Here is a 16,811-nt window from a genome sequence, read left to right on the forward strand (position 1 = left end):
CAAGGAAAACCCAGTCTCAAACAATCAGTTGCGTTGAAACACCAATCTGTACAGGAAAGGAAATGTTTTGTTGCACCATAGCCTGTCCCAGTCCGCAAACTCATGGCCGCGGCTGCGAGAGAGAGAAAGAGCAAATATTAGGGAAGAGAAAGGTCAGAGATCATCAAAAGGAAATTATTACAAGTTGCTTGCCAAATCTGAAGACATCTGCAAGGCTTAGTATGTCCGCGCATTCCCATGCATCGTCCGCGACTTCAGCTATCTTCAGGAGAGCCGTCGCCGGTAATCTCGGAGGCCGCTTGGGCTGAGGCCAAGAAATGCATTGGCTTGCCCCGCGGGCTGCTTCCTCTGCTCTGTCCCGGCATTGACAGAGTACGGGCCCGGCGTGACCCAGGTCGAGGGATGAGGCGTGACCGCGAGCGCTGCTCCTCGAGAGCTGGCCGGGCTTGCTCCTTGGAGATCACCAGACCCTGCGTAATCGACACCGCATCACCGTTCTCGATACAGCACATGCTGGGCCAGACGACGAGAAGGATCTCATCTGGATCGACATCGCCCTCTATCATCTCCTCCATGCGGTTATGCTCCGATGTATCGTGATATGACGAATTTGCAGCATCGGCAGCGCCTCCAGCGCCCTCGGATGGTGCCTCCGTGGCCTCGACCGTCTCAAGCCTGTCGTCTACAACGGCGTCGTCTGGGTCGCCCGTTGAGTGCGGCGCATCACGGCCGCCTTCGGCTGCCTCTGCGAACTCAGGGAGCTCCAGCACCTGCCAGTCGAAGTCGTCATACGGCGGGCCAAAGTAGGGCTCGATCTTCATCTGCGCGAGCTGGATGCGCATCCACTGCTCGCACGCCAGTTTGCATGCTGCCTCGAGACCGGTGCAAAACGCCTCGAATTGCAGTGCGGTCAGGAGATGCTGCACCAGCCACGACACCTCCCGCACCACCACCTTCACGCGCCGCGCACCCTGCTGCATCTGGCGTTCTGGCATCATTGACATCAGTGTAGCCCGCATGTGTGCCTCGCGAGTCGGGTCCTCATCCTCGAGAGCGCGCAGGAACTTGACCAAGTTCTCATCGTCATCGTCGAGCAGGTAGACGGGGCGGAAGAGATGCTTGTGCATTGCCCTCGAAAGAACGGCTAGGACAGCACTGATGCGCATGCCCTTGGCCGCGGGCGAATTCGATTGCGGAAGGGGAATCTGCAGCTGCGTGGCATGCTTGAGATAGGGCGAGTTCCGGAGGTTGCTCCAGCATGAGGGGTCGTTCAGAATACTCTCGTCAATGTCTGGTCTGAAGATGCCTTCCACAAGCGTGACAATGGCGGTCCAGATCTTGTCGAGAACCGTTACACTAGAACAAATATGTCAGCACACAGCGTATCACAGGGGGCTAGCTTACTGCATGACTTACTATGTGTCGTCATTGTCGGTGTGCAGGACAATCCGGTACTGCTCGAGGTCTGCGAGCTTCCCGGCTGTAACGTGGAGATTCTGCTCTGTGTCATCCAGCCGGGTCTGAAGATCTCGGCCATGCGCCTCGGCCTTGTCTGCCCGTTCGCACTCGGATTTCAGCTTTCCGTGAAGGTCCTCAATTTCAGTGTTCTTCTCCTCCACGGTCTGCTGCAACGAGGCGATCTGTTCCTCCGCGGCCCGCAGTGACTCTTGCAGGCTCTCAATCTCGTTGTTCTTCTGCGCAACGGTGTCGTTCAAGGAAGCAATTTCTTGTCTTGCCGCCTCGAGTTCCTCTTCCAGTCGCTTTTTCTCCGCTTCCAAGGTCGCAATTCGCTCCTGAAGGGAAGCGATCTCCGCTTCGTTGTCGGCCTTGACCTGTTCCAGCCCAGCCTTAGCTGTCTCGAGCTCGGCGACATTGTCCTTGAGATTGGCAATCTCTGCTTCATTCTCAGCCTTGACCTGCTCTAGCCCAGTCTTAGCCTCCGTCAGCTCTGCAATCTCGCCTGCAGCCTTAGCGGCGGCAGCGGCGGCAGCCTCCTCGCCAAGTCTCTTCTCCTCCTCGACAGCAGCTTTTGCCGCAGCGAGATCAGCGTACTCGGCTTCCTTGGTGGCCTTCATCTCCGCATACTCGGCCTCCTTCGCGGCCTTCATTTCTGCGTACTCGGCTTCCTTGGACGCCTTCATCTCGGCAAACTCGGTCTCCTTGGTTGTCTTCATGGTCTCGAACTCGGCTTCCTTGGCTGCTTTCATCTCTGCAAACTCGGTCTCCTTCGCGGTTTTCATGCTCTCAAACTCTGCTTCTTTGGTTGCTTTCATGTCTGCAAACTCAGCTTCCTTGGTGGCCTTCATGTCCGCATACTCAGCCTCCTTGGTCGCCTTGAGCTCGGCATATTCCCTGAGAGCGGTTTCGGCGGCCTCAGCAGCCTTGGCCATCTCCTCGTCAAGAGTCCTCTGTGTGTCCTCGAGATCGCCTTCCAACCTGGTCCTGGCGGCGCTGAGCTGGACAATCTCCTGGATCTTTTCCTGCACCAGGAGTTCAAGATCCTGCTTTTCCTTGACGAGCTCTCCTTTTTGCGCCTCGAGTTCATTTCGAAATTTCCGGTACTCCTCCAGCACAACCTGGTGGGAACTCGAGAGCTTGTTGTTCTGCTCCTTAACGTACAAGAACTCGCTAAACACGTCGGCGACGAGCTTGTAGTTTGGATCCGAGGTCAGGTCGCGGATGGCACGGACTAACCCGTCGACCGCCTGGGTGGGATCAGCGTCAATATGGGACCCCATCTTCGGCTTGGACGCAGTGGGGGCCACAGGTGGCTTGACGCTGGTGGTGGAGGGAGAACTCCGAGCTCTAGGAGTAGCCAGCTTTAGTGAGCCGTCCGAGCCTCTATGGACGGCCGGGGGTAACAGAAATTAAAGAGTTGAAGAAGTGAAGGAGGAGGTGAAGGGGCCAATGACTGCCCGGAGGTCTGTCCCGCAATGGACGCTATCGTGGGTCAGTGTCGATGTATGTGGGCGTCCAATCCGACTCAAAGAGAAGCTTTAGAAGGGATGATCCGCAGCTGTGGAAATGGACGGCACGAGACTGGCTATATACTGCAACATGCGATCTCCTTTTCTCGCCTGAGGCGGCACAGGAGCATATATGCAGGCATCCGACGACGAGGGCGGAGCTTGAAGAAAGCTCGGAATTGGAAGCTTGGGGTGGTTGGCATTGAGTCACCACGCAAGAAAGCAAGCATTCCAGCAAGCAACAACAGATGATGAGATTCCCGGGTTGGCCAGGGCCAGTCCTAGTCCCACTCGGGCTGTCGAGAATCGGTTTGGCAAATTGTGCGTATCAATTGGGCTCAAAGGCAGGTGCGTGGTGCACAAGAGTGCAGCAGAGTGCAGAGTGGTTCATCTCGATGGATCCCACCTGCCTGCTGGCCCATCACAACATGCCAGATGGAGCAGCAGCAACGGAGCCCAACAAATCCAACCACACGGATGCAGACTCAGAGAGAAGAAATTACGGCAATCACTCGTCCTTTCCGTGCCTCGTTCCATTCCATCCACTGCATCTCCTTGCAAGCCCGCCTCACTCTCGATTCTCCGCAGGTTTCAAAAGGGGCTAGGAGGTGAGCTTGGGCTTGCCTGGCTGTTGATGGCTCCATCGAGGCTCTTGACGTGGCAGCAGCGATCGCCAACGCTCTGATGTAGTGTCGCACTAGGCGCTGATTGGGCCCACCGCAGACCCATGAGACCCACTGGCAGCTCGCAGCCGCCCCCTTTCAACCTGCAGGAAGCTCTTCCCGTGACTGCAGTGGTCATAACGTTAAACGGAAACCTGAAGAATAATCGCAACATATCGCACTAATCCGTGTTCCCCTAATCGCACTTTGAACGCAACCTCTGTACTGCTAACTTCCAGGTTCCCTGTTCGGCTACCGGTGCCGGTGAGCTGGGTCTTACCGCCTTCGGCAGCAGATCCGCGAACCGCGCTGCGGGCCGTGCCACTGGCCAAGAGTTAAGGCCCGCAACGGCAGTGCCCAAGCGATTTTATTATTATTACGACGGCCTCAATTATTATTGCGACGACCTACAACAGCATGTACCTCCGCCTACGCTTGCAAGCCACACCAACACCAACATCAAAGTACCGGAACTTGATGCACATACAAATTGAACCCGGGCATTCGCCCATGAGCGAGCCCTGGGCTGAACTGAATCGCTTGAAAACGCAATAAGATTTGGATCGAATGCACAAAGATACTGCCCGCCTAGACAGCCCGGCCCTCCCTAACTTGCCTGCCCACCACGCCTACGCCCGCCCTGCGTAGGCGGCTGCCACTACTGTGTTGTATGCGAGTAGTCTTCGCATCAAGTCCCGGTACTTCGATGTTGGTCGCTGCGGAATTTCGGTGTGGCTTTGCGTGTGTGGGAGGAGGTACATGCCGTTGTAGGCCGTCGTAATAATAAAATCGTGCCCAAGTCCAAGCTGCCCAAAGTCCCAAACACCAGCTCCAGCTGCATGGCCAACTGGCATTACGACAAATGCCAATTGATAAGGAGAGCTAGGGTACGGTAATAGCCGACCCGGAATTATTCTCGTTACTCGGAAGTCGTCACTCCTTGGTGAGGTTCCCCTCCTGCCACGCTGGCGGCAGGCTGGAGCCGGGGGTTGGAGCCGTTGTCAGCCGAACCTCGCTAACAAAGTCCAATTGTCTCGTTCGCCCTGTTCCCACACCGCTTGCCTATGTATGTACCCTATCCATCCAGCTGAAGGGATGGATCACATGCCATCCATGGATGTTTTACTCGCCTTGTGTCGCCTGTCCCAGCCTTCTGTCGTCTGACCTTAGGGAGGCGTTGTACGGTTGCACCCAAGTCAGCGCCACAGTAGCCCTCAGCTCAACAGCCTCAATTCCTGACGGGGGTCTTGCCCGTGGAGCACACCCTAATTCACCTTGCAAGTTGCATAACATACTTTTTGCCGTCTTCAATCGATCATATGCCGCCTCGTCCTGTCAAACACAAGGTCGTGTATTGAGGTCGCGACTAAGGTAAGTACATGTATGCTTGCGCGCTCGAAAGTTCCGGATACATGTTACATGTGCGGCTGGAGAGCCCGAGTGTGGAGGCAGAAAGCAGGAGGTGAATGCCGAACGTGATACATAGAACTGCTTTTGAGGACATGTGAATTCAGTAGGTGACCGTCTAGTCCAACAGTGGCTATTGGGCGCGTCAAAAGAGAATGGATAGGAACGAACGTGGATGCTATTCGCAATCAACCCGAAAGAATCAGGTACAGTAACATGACGCCACCACCTTGCTGAAGTCAAGGAGCCTCTTCGCCCATGTCTGCCATCCGGGCACCGATGTATGAGATATCGGGCACACAGTGCTAAACCCTGAATCGCTCGTGCCAGCTTCTAGCTATATTCCTCGCCAGTGTGCTGCCTTCACTCGTCCATGACCCCGTTTCAGTGTCCTACCCCCCAAGGTCTCCATCGAATCGGCATCGCAGCCGCCCGGTATCCACAGCTCCGGATTTTACCGGGCGTCTCATTTTGGCCGTTTTATCATTGGGGGCCGTACCCCACGCAGCCAGGGTTGCTCATAGACCGTCCTGGTGCAATCGCAAAAAAAGTCGAGTAGGATGGACGGTTGATACGGTAACGAGCTGAAATGGTGAGGAGAATAGAGGAAGCGTGCCCTTGACATCCCCGGCCCGAGAGCGCATATGAAGAAGTGGTAACGGGTATCTGCGCCAGCAAGAGACCTCTCTTGTGCGAAAGAGGAGAGTCAGGTTGATCCCTGGCGATTTGGATCTGGGTGCCGTGCGCCGACTGAGCCAACGTCGCGTCGGTCAAAAAGACGCGGTAGGGGAACGTGTCTCGAACGTCACCCGCAAGTACTCTGGCTACAGGGTCGACATTGGCGCTGCGTGGGAGGGGCTGTCGCAGCCCATCGAGTGGTTAACGGCGATTGCCAATCGTCTCCTGCACCGGATTTCGTCGCCGCCGTCCACCCCACGTGCTGGCGCATCATTGCCGAAAATCTAGAAAGCAGAAGACGCGCTCAAAGCATCTGGAAGAAATCCAACCGCTCTTGCTCCTCCTGTTCCGCTTTCCGTCGTCGTGCCGCCTCTTCTGAGTCGCCATCAAGCTCATCCTTGAGCTTGGCTTCATTTCCACCTGTGGGTACCCATCCGTCGGGCGGGGTGGAGTAGGCGGTGAATGCGGGGTTCACATTCGGTCGGATCGGGACTCCACCGGGCGCGAGGACGGACTCGGTATGCCCTATGCTCGCGGTGTCGAGAGGTGGCTTCTCGTAGTCGAAACTTCTCTCATAACTCCTCGGCTTTTCTTTGATGGGTCGCGAATGATCGTCCGCTTTTGGACTCTTTTTCAAGCAAAAAAGTAGCCTCAGGAAATTCGCCATGGTCCCCGAGTAACGAGTTTGTCTAGGCTGGTTGGAAATCTGGTTATTGCGCAGAGAGACTGGACACGAGAAGCTGGCCACGTCCGTTACGTTGTCAGGTGCAGGCGAGTGCGAGGGGGCTGGGGCGGTAATTGATGCAGTTTGTTGCAGACCAACGCCAACCAGCTTCGAGGTTGTTCGTCACAAAGTCACCATGACTTGATGCAAGGTATGAGGGTGAATGGGGGATCACAGTTGCTGAAGCGCAACGGCTCCCAAAGGGATCTTATATTAAATCCCTCGAGACGGAGTCAGACGGGAACGTGGATGGGTGCGAAGCATCGCATTTTGGCGTTGCTTCCTCTGCAGGGTCCTCAAGCCTACGCTAGACCTGCCCTAGTTAGCGGGTGCTTCCTTCTGCAACGCGGGGAAACCTCCAGCCCCACTTCTTCCCCAGCCCCGGATGTCTTGCAGCACGTGGATGCAAGTCCCACAAATGCTTCTCAGCCCCGATGGCGACTCGAAATACGAAGTAGTTTTGCAGAGTATTCCTACAATTCAAGTTCAGGCGCTCGCTGCTCACAGCCAGTCTCGACTGTAAGTGTGCTAAAAGCAACTTTGTGACTGTATATCACGCACTCGATCGAACCGTTAGCGATGTCACGCTCGTTAGGCAGCTGCTAACGGTAACTGGGGCCGGCCAGCAGGAAGCGGCGCAGTGAGAGCCAAAAAAAAAGCACGGCACGTGAGGCGACCTCGCAATCAAGGAAGATTGCTCAATTTCACAACAGCCAAACCATTACGAAGCTAAGCGCAACCGTCGCTGCTGCGTGGGAGATTTCGTGGCACTTGGCGGCAGTTACGCCAAAATGCAATCTCCACCAACCGATGACAAAAGGACAATCCACGCTTATGAGCCTGTATGACGGAACAGCGGCGGGATCTGTGTTGTTTTAACATGGGAAGTACTTTGTCGAGCGGCAGTTGCCACGTTGGCGGAAGCGACAAACGCCGCAACGGTGCACGTTGCATGATGCTAACTACCGAGCACCGCAGTATATTAGGCGCGGTTTTTCAACTCAAGTCTATCAAACGATCTCCCAGCGCAGGTACGGGATATGAAGGTAATAATTGCCGGGACTGGGAGACGACTAGTCACAGCCAACTGACAACAATCCACCCTCTGACACCGCCCAACTCAGTCAACATGTGTTTTCGAGTAAAGGTGTACTACTCGTCCTCCGACCATCACAGTTACTGTTGTTGGAAGAAGACTGCAGTGTTCGATGGGCGAAAGACGAAGCTTGATCGCGTCCAGCGTTGCTCAAATGCACGAGCAGGCACATGTTACCGGGGATATGTGCGAATGGCGTCGTATGTGTTGAGATACCCACTCAAGTGCCCATGGGCTCGTTCCCTTTGGAAGTCGTTAATGGTGCCACCGAATCCCGGGTCCGATAGGTTCAAAGTAAATCAGCGGCTGCAGGCCGTCTATGGCGCTTCCGAAGGCCAGGAGCAAATCAGCCAAAGGGTTGAGCGAGTCATGCAGGAGGTCAAGCAGCTCGTCGAGCAGTGTGATCAGGACGCAGCCCGTAAAGAAGAGGCATTGGACGCCGAGTTACAACGGATTCTACGCGACATCCATCGTTCGTCCATCCCGGTTGCGGAGTGCCAGGAGCGATTGGACTTGGTTACCAGGCCGGTTGACTACGCCAAGTATGAGTATGACCGAAAGCAGATCTTGGAAAACTCGACAGGCGGACCGTAAATCGTAACAAGGCTGTATGAGCCTCTGGGTTTAGGTAAGGCGGAGGCGTCGGCAAGTGAGCGAACTGCCTAACCGTGAACCAATAGGGATGTGACCAGACCTTGGCTCGTATCCAAGTTCATATATAGGTCAAGATTGAGGACCAGCTATCCGAGCGGTCCAAGTCAGTCAGTTGGTGTCAAAAAGGGAGGCAGGACTTTTACTTACATGTATTATGTATACATGTACATACTAGTAGTTGTATTTGTACTGGCTTGGTGCTTGCTATTACAGTCGTACCCGACACCGACGAATCTGAAGGCAGCCTTTACAATTCCCTGAGACGAGGTAGTGCCGATATGGAATACTCCACGTCGTATTGGTAGTGTTTGATACCTTTTGTTGACCTTGCCGGCACAAGCTCGAGGCAAGGTACAATACCGTAGCGGAGTACCTAACTGCCAAAAGCCTGCCCCACTTTTCCACTCCACCACCAATGCAATGTAGATCCGCAGCATCCGCTCTTATCTCATAGCTCAGTTTTCGCCCTTCGTCACTGCCCCTCTTGTCTCAACACAACGCGATACATCGACATTGGCAATTCTTGCCGCCACATCATGAAGTCTACGGCAGCCTCGGCTCCGGCGCTGCCTTTGGCGGCATTTTCCCCGGACGGGAATCAAAGGCGCATGATGAAACGACATGTTGCCCTGCTGGCGACGGTCGTTGCGTTATTCCTCTTCTCCGCACCCTTCCCTTTCGATAGACCAGCGTTTCTCGATTACATGTTTCCTAGACCTTTCCTCGACCAAGGCTACAACTTTGAATCAGCATGTGCTCAGCCCGATGCCATATTTCCTCCTAAAGACCCGGCGCTTGACGAGGTGTACGACCGCATCTCAAGCGATGTCTTTAGAAACGCCAGCATTCGTCGTCTTTCAGGCGCTGTCCAGGTCAAGACTGAGTCCTTTGATGATCTAGGCCCCATCGGCGAGGATCCGAGATGGGACGTCTTCTACGACTTCCACAAGTATCTTCGGGCGACATTCCCGCTCATACACAAAAAGCTTCTGGTCGAAAAGGTCAACACTCATGGCTTGTTATACACATGGAAGGGCAGCAACGCGTCGCTCAAGCCCATAATTCTCATGGCTCATCAGGACACGGTGCCGGTCCCGCCTGAGACCATCAGCTCGTGGACGTACCCACCATGGAGTGGTTACTATGACGGCAAATACATTTGGGGTCGTGGCGCCAGCGACTGCAAAAATCAGCTGATCGCCACGATGGAGACGCTGGAGTTGCTCCTTGAGGCCGAATTTAAACCCAAGCGGACGATCCTCCTTTCTTTTGGGTTTGACGAAGAGTGCTCAGGCACCCGTGGAGCTGCGCATCTGTCATCGTTTATCCAGAAGCGATACGGAACTGACGGCATCGCAGCGATAGTCGATGAGGGAAGCGGCTACGAGGAAGTGTGGGGGACACTCTTTGCCAAGCCGGGCACGGCGGAGAAAGGCTACACCGACCTGCACATCACGGTTCGGACGCCAGGCGGTCACTCCTCGATTCCGTCTGATCACACGAGCATCGGGATTCTCAGCGAACTAATCACCAAGATTGAGGCTGAGCAGTATCCAACCCGTCTTGTCGACAAGAACCCTTACTACACCCAACTTCAGTGCGGAGCTGCCTACTCGCCCGAGTTTCCTAACAAGTTGAAGAAGCTGCTAATTCGGCGGCACGAAACTGCTCATGACAGCTGCAAGGCCAAGCCTGATTATCTTGCCATCGAGGCCGCCAAGCAGGGTCCGGATATCAAGTACCTGATGCAGACCTCCCAGGCCGTCGATGTCATCTCCGGCGGCATAAAGACCAATGCCCTACCGGAACGGGCGACCGCCATCGTCAATCACCGCATAAACATTGGGGAGACTACCAGTGTTGTAAAAGAGAGGCTGACTTCTCTCGCTGGCGCCGTCGCTCAGAAGTACAACCTCACCCTCCACGCTTTTGACGGGAAGGAAGAGCCGTCGTCCATCATGCTTCAGTCGAAGGCGTACGAGCTCGAAGTGGCGCCTGTCAGCCCGGCCGACGGGTCCGTCAAGGGGCCGTTTTCGGTCCTCGCAGGCACCGTCCGTGCCGTGTACGGCCAGGATCTTGTTGTCACGCCGGGAATCATGACCGGCAACACGGATACCCGATACTACTGGGATGTGTCGAAACACATCTTCCGCTTCGCGCCGGGATACGACCCGGAAGATGGGCCGGGCTTGGGAAAGATCCATACGGTCGATGAAAAGATCAGCGTGCTGAACCACATCAACTCTGTGAAATGGTTCATGCTCTTTGTGCGGAATATGGATGAAGCCGAATTGGAGTAGATGGTCTAACGTGATGTCGATCCGGTCATCACGCAACAAAGTGGCGGCTTCTCGGCTCCGACCCAATGCCCTGTTTCCGTTGGCTTCGGCGGACGCTAGCGGACGGGGGCTGGGAGCGAACGGCTATCACCTCGGCGTTGAGGCTCGGAAGGCAATCTGACAGCAGATCGTGGTTTTGTACGGAGTATGTGTGTACGACGGACGGGTAGATGCACGAGCAAACGCCGATTGGGAAGAGCCTAACGTTACCTTTGTATTCTATTGTTCTTCATCCAGACACCACTGCTATTGCTACCAGCGTCAACGGTTGAGAGAACGGCCATGTTGCAAGCGGCATCACCACGCAAGTGAACTTGTTCCCCTTCAGAGATGCGTGGCTGGCCGTTCCCCCACACAAGCCTGACCGCAAATCAGAAATTCTGTCTCAAAAGCATCACGACAAGCCAGTGCCAACCAATCGCGGCCATGGCATGTCTCCCTGAAATGGACGCTTATTCGCTGCGGACAATCCAGGTGGAGGTGATCCGGTGGGATGCTTGGCACTACCTGCAGGCTTCGGTGCCGAAGCAGTGTGCCATCGTATCACATCCCTTCTTGGGATGTGGGCAAAGAAAGTCATCCTTTCCGGAACGGGATGCCGCGGTGCGCCATCGGCAAAGAGATTTTCAATGGGGAATGAAAGACTGAAACGACGATGGCTGGACTGCGGTTGACCGCATACGTGTGCGTTTGTCGAGAGTCCGATGTTTTAAAATGCCATCCCGTCCCCTCCCCGCGTCAAACTGGACGCTGTCATACTTGATGGCTGGCCGTCGGTATCTAGTGTATGTAAACTGATCGCTCATCGTTTGCTCAGCAACCTCCAGCCCAAACCGCCCAAGCCACGGTCCGTTCAAAGCCACTGCACAATGCCGGCCATTTCGGGATCTCTCTTATCGCTCGCCCGCGCCGAGCACTTGCACTGGGCCGACGGCGTTGTCCGCACCCTCCAGTCCCGGCAAAACCCCAAGACAGTCGAGTCCAAGGCCACCGTCGGACCAATCTATTCGGGCGAGGGACGTCCAGGAGGAGACGAACACGGCCTGAGGATCCCTACAAACGTCATCATCGCCTCAGTGGTGTCAGTCGTTGCCTTTTTCGCCCTCGTCACAGCGCTCTGCGCCTTGTTCGACTACCGGAGACGGCAAAAAGCCAAAAAGAAGTCAAATTCGGAGGCGGAGGTGGCGATGAAGGAAAGGAGTGCGTCCGTCAGTGACTGCTCGGTCGATGCGCCGCCGCCGCCGTACGAGGCCGCCCACCTGCCATACCGCCATCCGGCGGTGGTACACCAGTGGAATAACCACTCGCGCGAGGTCAACAACAACAATGATGCGGAGGGAAATGTTACGGTCGAGCATGTTGAGCTAAGACAGACGGTAATGAATGGCGTGGAGACAGGGACGGATGCCAGTGGTGATAGGAGGTGATCATGATGCGCATGACGGATATTCCAGACATGGACATGGCGGGACCGGGGTTGGCGAGCAGGTATGGGCTCAACGGCTTCTCAAAATGCGCTGTAATGACGATGGTAATATTGTTAATAGACGTGATGGAATATGAGTATGAACAACCCCAGGTGTAGTTTGTTTTCTTACTTGCGAGTTGGGTTTGTACTCGGGGCCGCTTTGGTGTATACAAGAAGAGGCCAGGAGTCAGGAGACGGTGAACCAAGTGAGTCAAGCCTTACACTACCATCGTGATTGGATTTAGAACTTACAGGTTGACCCAGATGAGACTGTGTAGTCGTCGTGGACCTAACTATTAACGGGATCTCATGCAAGCCTTCTCCTGCATACACCCCTGTATTCCTTGTTCGAGACTCCATGTCCGAGATCGTCAAGCATGGCAGATAGCCGCCGTCCGGGATCCTACTGCCTTTGCACGTCACGCCATTGACATGACATTTCCGTCGGACTGACCTGGGTGTCTTGGCCGATACTGCAGAGTGGTGCTACCATCCGTCCGACAGAAATGCTGCTTCCCGCCGGACTCCTATGCGGAAAAGAGCCTTGCCTCTCCCAGATATTCCAAGCTGCGCAGTCGATCGTGGAGACCTTACGGGAGGGCGAAGTGCGCAATTTCATGTAAGGTACCTACTGATAACCCAGACTCAACCAGCATGCGGCCGACATCCATATACAGTGGATTGTGGCTGACGGAAAGTAGTTCAGCTGGGATCTTGAGGCTTGTCTTCCCCCCAGAGTTCATCAAGGCGCTGGCTAGAATGCAATCTTCTCGCATTCACTCCCTGCAGTTCACTACCGATCTATGGTGTTTAGGTCCGTTGGAAGACGCATCTAATAGTATGTATGCGCCCGGCTTGCTTCTATGAGCTAAGGCATATCTAGGTACTAGAGAGGCCCTACATCATGATCTTATGTAGAAACTAGATGTTTTTTCCAAGATTATTGGAACTAATTGTCATCACCCTAAAGAGCCCGATTTGGATCTCGGATCACAGTGGCTTCGCGAAGGACGAACGATTGATACTGGGAAGGTTGGCTGCTCCCTGTATCGGTCCAGAATACTACGGAACCGAAGTGAGTCCAGGTGACTCGTGAGCTAGGAGTTTTCGTTGGAGGCGAAATGCTCGCAGGGCAACGTTAATTCAGTTGACATCCGCCCGCGGCTCGAATGGAACCTGGCTGCGTGCCCCGTAGCTATCGATCATGAAACTGCCGGTTTGGACGACCGCGTGGCGGATTTGTTCGGCATTGAGCCCCGGGTACGAGAACCGGGCCCGTGAGATCGAAGTCGGGTACGTCATACATGCTGTCGTTCGATCATCATGATACTCCGGGACCAAACTGCGTACACAGCAGACCGGCATTCCCGAAGGCACATCATAGTACTTTACATAGCCGCTGACGCCAGTCCAGATTTTTGTTACTACATATACGGCCACTACACAACGCAGGACGCAACATTCATCTCAGCCCAATAACCAACACCAGGCATTTCACGCCAGCACCAGCGTCAACATGTCGGATCCTTCATCTCCGTTTATCAAGAAGCGAGACACCCCTTCGTGGGCTTTGTACCAGCGCGAAAACTTTTGGAAAGCAAACGATGGCGAGGTGCCGCCGTTCAACACCCGTATGTGCCAGCAAAGAGCTTGAACTCAACCAGACATCCCCTGCGGACAACCTCCAGTCACTAACGCAAACCCAGATCCCGACCGCCTGGAAGAACTAGCCAAAGCCAAACTGACCGAAGCCGGCTGGTACTACGCCTCGTCCAACGCCGGGCTGTCCCACACGCACGTGGCCAACCGCCAGGCGTTTTTCCGGCACAAGATCGTGCCGCGGCAGCTCGTCGACACCAACGCCCGCTCCACACGCACCACCCTCTTCGGCCACGACGTCGCCGCGCCCATCGGCATCGCCCCCATCGGCATCAACAAGATCTACCACCCGCACGGCGAACTCCCCGTCGCCAAAGTCGCCGGCGAGCTGGGCATCCCTTACTGCCTTTCCACCGCGGGCTCCTCCCCAATCGAAGACGTCGCACGCGCGCATGACGAGGGTCGTCGGCTGAGCGAGCCTAAGACATACAATCCCTCCTCTGATAGCATCAACGGAGCGCCCCGCTTCTTCCAACTATACATGCCGCACGACGACGAACTGACCCTCTCCCTCCTCCGCCGCGCGCACGACGCCGGGTTTACCGGCATTCTGCTCACGACCGACACGTGGCAGCTCGGTTGGCGGCACGACGACGTCGCGACGTCCAACTACGCCTTCTACCGGGGGATCGGAGCAGACCTGGGCCTGACAGACCCCGTCTTTAAACGCCGCTTGGCCGAACGGGGTGTTGATCCCGTCAAGGACCCGGCTAAGGCAGCTGCCATGTGGATTGATAGCATCTGGCATGGGAGGGCGCACGGTTGGGAGAAGGCTTGTTGGGCGAGGGATGGGTGGCGGGAGATTTGTGCCAGGGAATTGGAGGGGGGGAAGGAGGAAAGGCCGTTTGTGATTAAGGGCATTCAGAGGGTGGAGGATGCGGAGAAGGCGGCGGAGTGCGGGTTTGAGGGGATTGTGGTGAGTAACCATGCTGGAAGGCAGGTTGATGGGGCCGTGGGGAGTTTGGATGCGTTGGAGAGGATTGTGGACAGTGGGGTGGGGGAGAGGATCACGGTTATGTTTGATAGTGGGGTGAGAGGGGCTGCGGATGTGGTGAAAGCGTTGGCGCTGGGGGCGAGATTTGTGTTTGTGGGACGGTTGTGGATTTGGGGGTTGAGCGTGATGGGAGAGCATGGGGTTAGGCATGTCATGAAGGGGTTGTTGGCGGATTTGGATGTTTTGATGAATGTGGCGGGACTGAGGAGTGTCAAGGAGATTGATAGGGGTTTGTTGGAGAGTATGCCGAAGGCCTATAGTTTGGTGAATGAGAAGAGTAGGTTGTAGAGGTGGGTAGGTGGTTCAGGGGGATGGACATACCGGCGTACTTCGCTGCTATGGTTTATGTACATCACCTAAGCTCCAGATTTCAGCAGATATTAATCCGCGGAAAGTTAGATTTACGTAGTCCAGGTATTTGTACCGCATTCAAGTATAGATAATCCCCCCATCAACGATGTACGTCTGCCCCGTAATGTAATCGGCATCCTTGCCCGCCAGGAACGACACCAACCCGGCCACATCCTCAGGGACACTCGTTCTGCCTAGCGCAATCAACTGATCACTATACCGCCGAATCATCTCACCCTTTGGTTTCCCTTCCATCTTGCCCAACCCATCATCAATCAGCTCCCACATCTTGGTGTCCACAATCCCTGGAGCATACGCATTGACCGTAATCCCATACTTGGCCAGCTCCATCGCATACACCTGCGTCAGCCCTCTCACAGCCCACTTGCTTGCACTGTAATGGCCGAGGCGCGCAAAGGGCTTGAAGGCGACGATGCTCGCCGCGCTGATCAGTTTGCCCCTAACCCCTACCTTACCCTTACCCTCCCCCATACCATTCTTAGTACCGTGCGCAATCATAGCCCTAGCCGCCTCCTGAAAACAGTAATGCACCCCCGCAACATTGACCTCAAACATACGCTTCCAGTCCTCCGGCGTCAGTTCCAGCAGCGGCTTGACCTGTGCGATGCCCGCGTTGGCGACGAACGTGTCGAGCGGGCCAAGCCGGGCGATGCTCGCCTGCACTAAGCCAGCGACCTGCTCGGGAGAGGAGACGTCGGCCGTGTGGGCGTAGGCACGCTCGGCGCCAAAGGTGGATCTCAGCTCGCCCGCCAGCGATTCGAGTTCGGTTTGCAGGGAGGGTAAGTCGTTGACCGTGACCGCGTACCCGTCTTGTGCAAGCCGCACGGCAATGGCCCGGCCAATGCCCCGGCTTGCGCCCGTGACGATGGCGGTGCGGGTTTTGGCTTGGTCCTCGCGAAGGGTGGTGGTGTTGGAGAGGAACCGGGCTTGAAAGTGGGGATTCGGGATCCGGCGCCCGGAGAGGCGGGTCAGCGGGGCCAGTGGGGCCGGCCGGAGGATTGCCGAGTGTCGGGCCCGGAGCAGAAACATGGTGGTGGATGATTGGAGTGGCGATTGTCCTGCAATGATTTCCAAGATTTGGTACGGCCTGTATTGAGTCGAGTTGCCATAGACGATGACGACGGAGGTTGAAGCTATCCGCTAGCTATGGGATCCCCAAGAGGGGGTCCAGGCCTGTACTGCATTTGCATGGACTGCACGCTTCAAGTCTGTCGGCTCATACCATGGAGAAGCGGGGTCGAGCCCGGGCAAGCTGCATGCGGATGCATGCATTGATTGCCGGCTGCTGTTTGTCTGCATAGGTTCGGAATGGTGCATTCAATTGTGCCCTCGATGCTTCCCCGCGTCTGCGTGTTGCCGTGTTCTGGCAAGGTCCTCGCCGTACTGGTGTTGGTGCAGGTGCCATCGAGACTGATTCGCCGTCAGCTCGTTGTCTTGCCGCTCCTTTGATGGTGGCTGGCCTGTTAGAAACCTTCTGATAATATTTGCAACATGAATGTGGCTGCATGCTCTGAACTTTCAAAGCTCGACGCGGTAAAACACCTGACATCTCTTATCGCCAGCGGGATTCGGGACAATTGCCGGGATACGCACATGCACGGTCAATTGCGGTGCCGGCCTTAACCATTGATACAAAAGACCTAGCATCAGGGCAGTCCAAAGTCTGCGCAATTGATCCGAGCCTCCGTACTTTGCACGCTCATTCTTCGTCGCAGGCAGGCATCAAGATCCTTCAGGAGTTTGTCGAGATATCGATACCACCGGCTGATCCAAAATGTCGCCGACGCTATTC

The 16,811-nt window shown here is 55.5% G+C and overlaps 8 protein-coding genes across 8 annotated transcripts; 5 read left to right on the forward strand and 3 right to left on the reverse strand.

Moving 5' to 3' along the window:
* Positions 1-254: 254 nt before the first annotated feature.
* On the reverse strand, positions 255-2,738 carry N656DRAFT_768291 (uncharacterized protein; the record flags this gene model as incomplete). Its single annotated transcript, XM_064813612.1, has 2 exons — positions 255-1,356; positions 1,417-2,738. The coding sequence occupies 2 exons, from the start codon at positions 2,736-2,738 to the stop codon at positions 255-257; spliced, it is 2,424 nt and encodes an 807-aa protein (XP_064670272.1).
* A 3,279-nt stretch (positions 2,739-6,017) lies between these two features.
* Positions 6,018-6,380, reverse strand: N656DRAFT_797903 (uncharacterized protein; the record flags this gene model as incomplete). Its single annotated transcript, XM_064817695.1, has 1 exon — positions 6,018-6,380. One exon carries the CDS (start codon positions 6,378-6,380, stop codon positions 6,018-6,020), a length of 363 nt encoding a protein of 120 aa, XP_064670273.1.
* Positions 6,381-7,275: 895 nt separating this feature from the next.
* On the forward strand, positions 7,276-8,428 carry N656DRAFT_778923 (uncharacterized protein). The gene is made up of 4 exons (XM_064815099.1): positions 7,276-7,320; positions 7,416-7,483; positions 7,562-8,161; positions 8,214-8,428. Exon 3 carries the CDS (start codon positions 7,567-7,569, stop codon positions 8,125-8,127), a length of 561 nt encoding a protein of 186 aa, XP_064670274.1. The 5' UTR covers positions 7,276-7,320; positions 7,416-7,483; positions 7,562-7,566; the 3' UTR covers positions 8,128-8,161; positions 8,214-8,428.
* Positions 8,429-8,891: 463 nt separating this feature from the next.
* On the forward strand, positions 8,892-10,487 carry N656DRAFT_836765 (carboxypeptidase S; the record flags this gene model as incomplete). Its single annotated transcript, XM_064818797.1, has 1 exon — positions 8,892-10,487. One exon carries the CDS (start codon positions 8,892-8,894, stop codon positions 10,485-10,487), a length of 1,596 nt encoding a protein of 531 aa, XP_064670275.1.
* A 185-nt stretch (positions 10,488-10,672) lies between these two features.
* N656DRAFT_72271 (uncharacterized protein) lies at positions 10,673-11,285 on the forward strand. Its single transcript, XM_064812505.1, has one exon. It carries the CDS (start codon positions 10,857-10,859, stop codon positions 11,172-11,174), a length of 318 nt encoding a protein of 105 aa, XP_064670276.1. The 5' UTR covers positions 10,673-10,856; the 3' UTR covers positions 11,175-11,285.
* On the forward strand, positions 10,835-12,176 carry N656DRAFT_72189 (uncharacterized protein). The gene is made up of 3 exons (XM_064812492.1): positions 10,835-11,210; positions 11,344-12,014; positions 12,074-12,176. Exons 1-2 carry the CDS (start codon positions 11,182-11,184, stop codon positions 11,951-11,953), a joined length of 639 nt encoding a protein of 212 aa, XP_064670277.1. The 5' UTR covers positions 10,835-11,181; the 3' UTR covers positions 11,954-12,014; positions 12,074-12,176.
* Positions 12,177-13,510: 1,334 nt separating this feature from the next.
* N656DRAFT_789365 (FMN-dependent dehydrogenase) lies at positions 13,511-14,935 on the forward strand (the record flags this gene model as incomplete). The annotated part of the gene is made up of 2 exons (XM_064816780.1): positions 13,511-13,625; positions 13,701-14,935. The coding sequence occupies 2 exons, from the start codon at positions 13,511-13,513 to the stop codon at positions 14,933-14,935; spliced, it is 1,350 nt and encodes a 449-aa protein (XP_064670278.1).
* Positions 14,936-14,950: 15 nt separating this feature from the next.
* Positions 14,951-16,450, reverse strand: N656DRAFT_778926 (NAD(P)-binding protein). Its single transcript, XM_064815100.1, has one exon. The coding sequence runs from the start codon at positions 16,046-16,048 to the stop codon at positions 15,077-15,079; it is 972 nt and encodes a 323-aa protein (XP_064670279.1). The 5' UTR covers positions 16,049-16,450; the 3' UTR covers positions 14,951-15,076.
* Positions 16,451-16,811: the final 361 nt, after the last annotated feature.

Source organism: Canariomyces notabilis (assembly GCF_033297395.1).
Source record: "Canariomyces notabilis strain CBS 508.74 unplaced genomic scaffold N656scaffold_10, whole genome shotgun sequence".
Classification (NCBI taxonomy): Eukaryota; Fungi; Ascomycota; class Sordariomycetes; order Sordariales; family Chaetomiaceae; genus Canariomyces; species Canariomyces notabilis.

Excerpts from the sequence above, each read along its gene's own strand:
- N656DRAFT_778923 (XM_064815099.1), top strand. The coding sequence starts at position 7,567 with ATGTGTTTTCGAGTAAAGGTGTACTACTCGTCCTCCGACCATCACAGT.
- N656DRAFT_72271 (XM_064812505.1), top strand. The coding sequence starts at position 10,857 with ATGCGTGGCTGGCCGTTCCCCCACACAAGCCTGACCGCAAATCAGAAA.
- N656DRAFT_72189 (XM_064812492.1), top strand. The coding sequence starts at position 11,182 with ATGGCTGGACTGCGGTTGACCGCATACGT. Across the intron at positions 11,211-11,343 it reads CTGCGGTTGACCGCATACGT|CAACCTCCAGCCCAAACCGC; the intron begins GTGCGTTTGTCG and ends TCGTTTGCTCAG.
- N656DRAFT_778926 (XM_064815100.1), bottom strand. The coding sequence starts at position 16,048 with ATGTTTCTGCTCCGGGCCCGACACTCGGCAATCCTCCGGCCGGCCCCA.